This window comes from Loxodonta africana, chromosome 20, assembly GCF_030014295.1.
Source record: "Loxodonta africana isolate mLoxAfr1 chromosome 20, mLoxAfr1.hap2, whole genome shotgun sequence".
NCBI lineage: Eukaryota > Metazoa > Chordata > Mammalia > Proboscidea > Elephantidae > Loxodonta > Loxodonta africana.
Genome location: NC_087361.1, coordinates 57,513,337 through 57,521,708, shown reverse-complemented (window position 1 = coordinate 57,521,708; position 8,372 = coordinate 57,513,337). Strand labels below are relative to the sequence as shown.

The following is an 8,372-nucleotide window of genomic DNA, read 5'->3' as shown; positions in this document are numbered from 1 at the left end:
GGTAAAGTTTACAAATCAAGTCAGCCTCCCATACAAAAGGTTATACACACCTTGCTATGCACTCCCAGCTGTTCTTCTCCTAATTAGACAGCACATTCCTCCTTTCACCCTGTATGCCCTGTGTCCATTCAGCCAGCTCCCGTCTACCTCTTCCTTTCACCTCCCCACCAGACAGGAGTTACCCACATAGACTCATGTGTCCACTTGAGCCAAGAAGCTCACTCCTCACCAGCATCATTGTCTATCTTATAGTCCAGGGCAATCCCTGTCAGTAGAGTTGGTTTCAGGAATGTTTCCAATCTTGGGATAACAAAGGGTCTGGGGACCATGACTGTCAGAGTCTCTTCATTCTCAGTCAGACCATTAAGCCTGATCTTTCTACAAGAACTTGAGATCTGCATCCCATTGTTCTCCTGCTCCATCAGGGATTCTCTGTTGTGTTCCCTATCAAGGCAGTCATGGGTGGTAGCCAGGCACCATCTAGTTCTTCTGGTCTCAGGCTGATGGAGTCTCTGGTTTATGTGGCCCTTTCTGTCTCTTGGGTTCATCTTTACCACATGTCTTTGGTGCTCTTCATTCTCCTTTGCTCCAGGCAGGCTGAGACCAATTGATGAATCTTAGATGGCTGCCTAGTAGCTTTTAAGACCTCAAAGGGTCTTCTTTAGGATGTTTATCAGGGATACAGGCCAGCTGGACAAATCAGGGACACAGGCCAGCTGGGACAGAGCTAGGCAGTTAACATCAAAAACATTTTGAAGTAGTATAGAACCCATTAGCACTTCCTGATGAAGGTCAAACATTACATCCCTCAGCAAGGATTACACCTGAACAGGAAGAAAACAAAAATCCTCACAACTGGACCGATAAACGACATCATGATAAATGGAGAAGAAATCCAAGTTTTCAGTGATTTCATCCTAATTGGTTCCATAATCAACACCCATGGAAGCAGCAGTCAAGAACTTAAACAATGTATTGCATTGGGCAAATCTGCTACAAAAGATCTCTTTAAAGATTTAAAAAGCAAAGATTTCTCTTTGATATCTAAGGTGTGCCTGACCCAAGTCATGGTCTTTTCAATCACCCCATATGCATATGAAAGCTGGACAATGAACAAGGGAGACAGAAGAATAAATGCGCTTGAACAGTGGTGTTGGCAAAGGATATTCGATATACCATGGACTGACAATAGGACAAGCAAAACCAACCAGAAAGTTCCCTAGAAGTGAGGATGGTAAGACTTTGACTTGTTACTTTGGACTCATCATCAAGAAAAATCAATGGCTAAAAAGGACATCATTGTTGGTAAAGCAGAGGCCCAACAAAATGAGGTGGATTGATACAACAGCCGCAACAATGGGCTCAGCATACCAGCGATCACGAGGATGGTGCAGGACTCGGCAACATTTCATTCTGTTATAATGAGGTCTCCATGAGTCAGAGCACAACTCGAAACTACAAAGCACTATATTTTAAACAAGGTCAAAATAATTTCACTTCCATTTCCACTTCAGTTTCATGAACTCAGGCATGATTCTTCTTAGCCTTGGGGAGAAAAATTCATAGGCAGCTAATGTGGCCCGTCCAAGGCCTCACAGCCAGGAGCAACTGGACTCCCTGGCTAGCTCCCTGCCCACCAGGTGGCTCTGCCTCGCAAGGCCTGGTTCTTCAGCCTTGACAACCGTGTTCCCTGCAGATTCTCCTCCCGTTGATGGCTCTGCATTTGGCATCCATTGTTTCCAATGGAAACTATTTATTGCGTACAAAAACCAACCCAATAACCAGGAAGAAAACCTCATTCTCTGCTTTTATTTACTAAGTTTTCATACTTCTGTGGACTTTTGTGTACATCCTCATAACAGTTCCAAGAATTAGGTAGGAGAAGTTTTTATTTGCCTATTTTACGGACGTGGAAACTGAGATTCAGCAAAATTTAGTGACTTGCTCAAAGCTGTACACAGAGTCCCAGGTACAGAAGGCAGAGTCCCGGGCAGAAAGAAGGGAGCCAGTCCTTGGCAGACAGCAGAGCTGTCTGCACTAATGAGAGATGAGAAACTGAGGGGTGGATTGGTTTTAAAGAAACATCTCCAACTGTTGGTAGCCTCATCGTCCATACCGACCAACACTTACCTCGCCCACAGTAAATTGAGCCACCTCTGACGGCCTTTACGAAAGGGGAAATGCTTTGTCCCTAAAGAACCCTTTCTATTATCTTAAGGGAGTTCCTAGGTGATGCAAACAATTAAGGGGCTTGGCTGCCAGCTGAAAGGTACCTCAGAAGAAAGGCCTGGTGATCTGAAAAATCAGCGGTTGAAAATCCTATGGAGCACAGTGCTACTCTGAGACACGTGGAACTGCCATGAGTTGGGATCAACTCAAAGGCAACTGATTTTTATTATCTTAAGAGTTCATCAGAAACAGTAAAAACACTGTGGTCTAACAGCTTGTGGTAATTTACCACAAATGAACCCCAAATTTTCTGCATTGACTTCTGGGTAGGCTGGAAACGCTGCCAAAGAGACCAGCATACACTCTCTCTACAGGCTTAAAACAGTGAGTGTGCACACATCTTCCTGAAAGTACCCTATTTTTTATTTTTTTAATTGTGCTTTAAGTGATAGTTTACAGTTCAAGTTAGTTTCTCATACAAAGATTTATACACACATTGTTTTGTGACCCTAATTGCTCTCCCTATAACATGACAGCACACTCCTCCATTCCATCCTGGATTTCCCACGTCCATTCAACTAGCTCCTGTCTCTTTTTGCCTTTTCCACTTGCCTCTGGACAGGAGCTGCCCATTTAGTCTCATGTTTTTTTTATCTACTTGAGCTAAGAAGCGCTCTCTTCACGAGTATCATTTTATGTCTTACAGTCCAGTCTAATCTTTGTCTGAAGAGTTGGCTTTGGGAATGGTTTCATTTCCGGGCTAACAAAGAGTCAGGGGGCCATGTCTTCCAGAGTCCCTCCAATCAAAAGTACCCTACTGATTGTTGTGTTTATTAGATCTCCACTGGCTTCTAAAGAGCCCTGGTGGCGCTGTGGTTAAAGCGATCACTGCAAACCATAAGGTTACTAGTTTGAACCCACCAACTGCTCCGTGGGAGAAAGATGTGGCAGTCTGCTTATGTAAAGATTACAACCTTGGAAGCCCTATGGGGCAGTTCTACCCTGTCCTATAGAGTTGCTATGAGGCAGAATCGATTTGACAGCAATGGGTTTGTTTTTGTTGTTTTGTTTGTTTGATTGATTACTGGCTTCTGTTTTGAATTTTCTTTTCTGTCCGACAAAGGATAGGCTGTTCTTTAGTAAGATCCCTTGATTAAAAATCCAGGTGTTGAGTAATCTTGCTGCTCCAACCCATCCTAAACCCTCCCCCTTTCCTCAGTTCTCATCCACTTCAACGTCCCTCTCCATCCCCCTTAGGAAGATGGGGATCTGGAGTTCACACTTTGGGGGAGCTTCTGTACACACACACCCTGCAAAATGCTAGCCCAGTAGGTTTCCGACTGAAGAGAAGGGAGCGAGTGCTTGGTAGGTGGGAACCTCGATTCTCCTGACATTACAATGTTCCAGGAAAACTTAGCCCCGGGCATTAATCGTTCACCAGGCTCTGAGTTCTAGACCCAAACTTCCTCTACTGACTGTACCGTATGGGAGAGGGCCAGGGCTGGCCAGCCTTCACCCAGCTAACTGGAAGGCTCCTTGTGATCTCAGAGAGTAACCAAAATGTATATGAGGTGTCAAATCACTACGGTGCTATCCAGCCCCAAACCACCAGGTAAATGACACAAGGACTTCTCTGGTGGTCTTCTACATCCCAAAGGACCCTGCGTTGCTAAGGTCGTGGATCCCCAGAAGGTAACATCAAATTTCCCCATGAGGGCCACTGTACTTCTAATGGTTCTTCTCTTAAAAAATGGAAATGGACCTTCTGGCTTCTCAGGAATTCCAGACAGAACCTCTTTCAGAGAAAAGTATTATCAGTGAATTTCGAGGGACTTTGATAGGTGATCTAAGCCATCCAGGGCCACCAGACAGGGCCACCCAAAGATGTTTCAGAGAGAGGAGACTCTTTGTTTCAAGACCTCCTGGAGAGGAGACATGGATTGACACAGTGGCTGACGGGAAACTCACCGAAGAGAAGAATTCAGAATTAAGCCATCATCCCAAAGGAGAGCTCATTGCATAATGTGGACAAACACCCCTGTATGTGTGTATGCTTGTATATGTGTGTGAGGGTGTGTGTGTGTGTTTGTATGTGAATGTATTTGTGTGTACATGTGTGAATGTGTATCTGCATGAGCGTATGTGTATAAGTGCATGTGTGAGCATGTGTGCATGTGTGTTTGTGTATGTAGGGGTGTGTATGAATGTGTGTGTGTGTGAATGTGTATGCGTGTGTTTTGTATACACGTGTGAGTGTATCTCTGTGTGACTGTATGTACATTTGTGTATGTTTGTGTGAGTGTGTGTGGGAAGTGGGGTTAAGGGCTTGGGAATACGTCAGTTCCTGGTAGCGACTGACCTGTAGACTGGCTATTACCTATTGAGACCCCTGGTCCCTAAAAGTCCTTCCTGAGGCTAAATTTTATCATTTCATCCTTGTTTGCTGGGTGGCACCCAGAAACTATAACCTTGTGATGCTCTCGTGTTCCTCTCTAGTCCACTTTTGGAGATTCTATGTTCAGAAGTAAAGCTGATTTTTTTTTTTTAGTTGTCAGCCTCTTGGGCAACTGGAAGTGAAACTGGAATCTTCTCCAAAGACCCTGTCACTCCATCAACCTCAGGAGAGAGGCCCTTTCACTACTAGACGCTATTTGCACCCTGCAAGATATGCTTTGAAGGGGGAAAGCATTGTATTTTAGAAATCACACTGTAATAAAGGTTTCAAGCCCACAGAACAACCTGGAATATTCCTCACCCCCCCATATACCCACATACGTGCAGACTTCCAGTGCCAATGCCCCAAAACAAAACAAAATCCATTGCATTGAATTATTTTAATAATGTCTTTAATTTTTAAGGTACACGGTTCATGTAGATCATTTTAGCATCTAAAACTACAAAGTTAGCCCTAGTGACATCTGGTAGTCTACTCATTTGCCACGTTGAAATGGAACATTGCAACATCGGGTGTAAAAGTCTGACTCCTAAGATGATGTGGAACAACATGATCACCGGGGCATGTGTTTGATTTGACTTCCAAAAGCACACAGTTAACAAAGCTGACTATGGGACCTGCTGCCCTGGATGAGACCACGGCATCCGTTAAGCTGGGAACGCAAGTAGCCACTATATTACGGACTCTGTTTTCTCTTACTAGACGTTTGTTACCAAATCTCGGGATGGCTATTATTAATGCATTTTACTTTCTTCCAAGTGAGTCACACACAGAGTTGATGTGTAAATGAGAAACGAGCATTTTGGCATCAACCACATGCTCACCCAACTCTGCAAGAAGGGTTTCCTGTAGGATGTATGTCAAAGGAACTCCACCTGATGGATAATGCTCAGATGGCTCAGCTCTTGAAGGCTATCTAAGCAGCCTCTCGCTGGTCTTCCGAGCCTTGGGTTGAAACCCAGCAACCCAGCCCACACACAGAGCTGTTGACAAGAAGTTGGTTATAGGGATGGTGGAGGAAAAGCCACAGATAAACCAGAAACCCTTCTGAGTCAAGAGTTTCCACTTCCTCCCTAACTTGACCTTTACCAGAACTTCACATGACTTTAATTTCCCTGGATTTTCCCTGCTTGACCTCTAAGTGAGATTAGAAAGGGCAAAGCCTCTATAAGGACCAGGCAACCCCACCTCATATCATCCCTTGAATAAGTGCCATGCTGTGTGGAGTGCAGTTGTACTCTGAAACACATGGGGTCGCCAGCAACAGCTTTTGTTTGTTTGATTTACAGGCGGAGGAGGATGGCTTAGAGAGGGCAGCCATCAGAAGAAATCAAGGTGTGCCTGATTCACATTTCAACACAAGGCAGGGAGATCCTTCAACTTGCAGATTACGTAAAGGGTCCTCCTGACGGCATGGTCTCCATGAGGAGGGAACAAGGGAAAGCATAGGAAAGGACCTACAGACCCCAATGCCACGCTCCTCAGCTTCCTGTCCTGGAACCCAAGGCTGCAGGCACCACAGAGGCAGAAGCAATGCAGGGCGGGGGTCCACAGCTTCTGGTTCCAGCTGGGCCCTGCTGGTCCGCAAACTCTATAATCCTCCACCTCCAGGAAGCCTGATCACAACAGCCTCTCTAGCTCTGGGTGCCAAATCTTGTTTGTTTTAGGTCCTCTATGGATGGTTGGTGATTGGTGTTGGCGAAGAATATTGTCAGAAGAATGAACAAATCTGTCTTGGAAGAAGTACATCCAGAATGCTACTTAGAAGCAAGGATGGTGAGACTCTGTCTCACATACTTTGGACATGTTATCAAGAGGGACCAGTCCCTAGAGGACATCATGCTTGGTAAAGTAGAGGGTCAACCAAAAAGAGGAAGACCCTCAACGAGGTGGACTGACACAGTGGCAGCAACAATAGGCTCAAACTTAGCAATGATTGTGAGGATGGTCCAGGACTGGGCAGTGTTTCGTTCTCTTGTACATAGGGTCGCTATGAGTTGGAACTGATTTGATGACACCTAACAACAATTTTTTTAACAACAACAACGTGAATGGTTGCTAAAGTACAGGGCTGGTGAAGGTTAGGGAGACCCCTGGTGAGTTGGACTGACATAGTGGCCAAAACAATGGACTCAAACATAGTAATAATTATGAAGATGGTACAGGATGGGGCAATGTTTCATTCTGTTGTACATAAGGTCGCCATGAATTAGAGCTGACTCAACAGCAACTAAGAACAACAGCATGAATGACCACCAAGAGTTCTCCTTACCACTCCTCCAGAATAAAGGAGCATGATCCCACTCACAATGCAAAATTGTGTGTGTGGTCTGAGTGTGTGTGTGAGAGATTGAGATTGAAGATTTGAAAGGCACTTGCCAGAAAGTTATCAGTTATTATCTAATGTAGTGAAATTTTAGGTGATTTCTTTCGCTTCCTTCTTTATACTCTCCTACGTTGTGTTAAAATATCAGAATATCAACCAAAAAGACTAAACCCAGTGCCGTCAAGTCGATTCCGACTCATAGCGACCCTATAGGACAGAGTAGAACTGCTCCATAGAGTTTCCAAGGAGCACCTGGCGGTATTCAAACTGCCGACCCTTTGGTTAGCAGCCGTAGCACTTAACCATTACGTCACCAGGGTTTCCGCAAAATTTCAGAATAGGCATGTATAATTTTGTAATTACAAAACCACTTAAGTTTTTTTATTTTGAAAAAAATTATATTTTAGAAGAGAAAAGCAAGCTATATATGATTATGAAAACTAATTATCAGGGACAGAGCAATTTTTTTTTAATTGGAGGTGAACCAAAACTTAATTTGCTTTGAAACTTAAACTGAAAAACACACGTCCTAGATGTCACAGGTTAAATTCCATGGGTGTCAGACACAGAAGCTACCATAACCGGGACAACTGGGTGTGTATTGCGATAGATAGTGGGTGTGTTCAGATACACAGATAAGATATTACAAGACGACGTATCATTTGGCATTGGGCGGATCACTCTGTGAGCATTATTTTCCAAAGGGAGGTCATTGGAAGAAAACCTACAGACCACACTTTTTGTAGCCTAGCTCACTTCACTGTGAAACAGCAGAAAACAGCCCAGCCTCACTTCATTCTTTTTGCCACATCTGAATATGCGTGTACAATCTCCTGGTCGGCTGGACACGTGTTTGCGAACTCGTCCCTGGCGTAGGCATTGTTCAAATATCTCCAGAGGCCACTCATTTCAGGAGGGAATTCAAAATCTCTGTATCTCTTGGCCACGATCTGAAAATGAAGAGGAAATAATCAGGAAAGAGAAAACCCACTAACGCAGGCAGCCAAATCAGACGATCCGTTCTTCTGAGGTGTGTGGTATGTTCTCGTCCTCAGTCCCTGATGTCATCCTACAGTCCTCAGGGTTATCCCAGCTCCGATGTTACACAGCTGTGTCTTGGAAACCAGAAAGGTTAAAAAGGTCCTGGGTTCAACATGACAGCTGCCCACCAATCCTGCCCTCTGGTTTATCACAGACGGTCTTTGAGAAACACTGGCATGAATTCGGTCTGCGCTCTGGTTGATCTCTCCTTGTGTTTCCTGCAGCGTTCTCTCCGTGTGCTCTGCTGCTGTGTTATTTTGGTGCATAAAGATTCAACATGGATCTTCAGTTTAGATTGTGCCAGTATCACTTTTTCCGACTTGCTGGGCCAGCCTGGGGTTGGGCGGGGGGAGGGGGGCACTTACTTTCAAAATGTGCTGT

At 44.6% G+C, this 8,372-nt stretch overlaps 1 protein-coding gene across 1 annotated transcript in view; it reads right to left on the bottom strand.

Moving 5' to 3' along the window:
* Window positions 1–7,738: 7,738 nt before the first annotated feature.
* Window positions 7,739–8,372, bottom strand: part of CLIC6 (chloride intracellular channel 6) — a 60,779-nt gene continuing 60,145 nt past the window's right edge. The window contains exon 6 of the mRNA XM_064272983.1: window positions 7,739–7,900. Within this exon, the coding sequence (XP_064129053.1) occupies window positions 7,739–7,900 (162 nt within the window). The remainder of the gene's footprint in view (window positions 7,901–8,372) is intronic.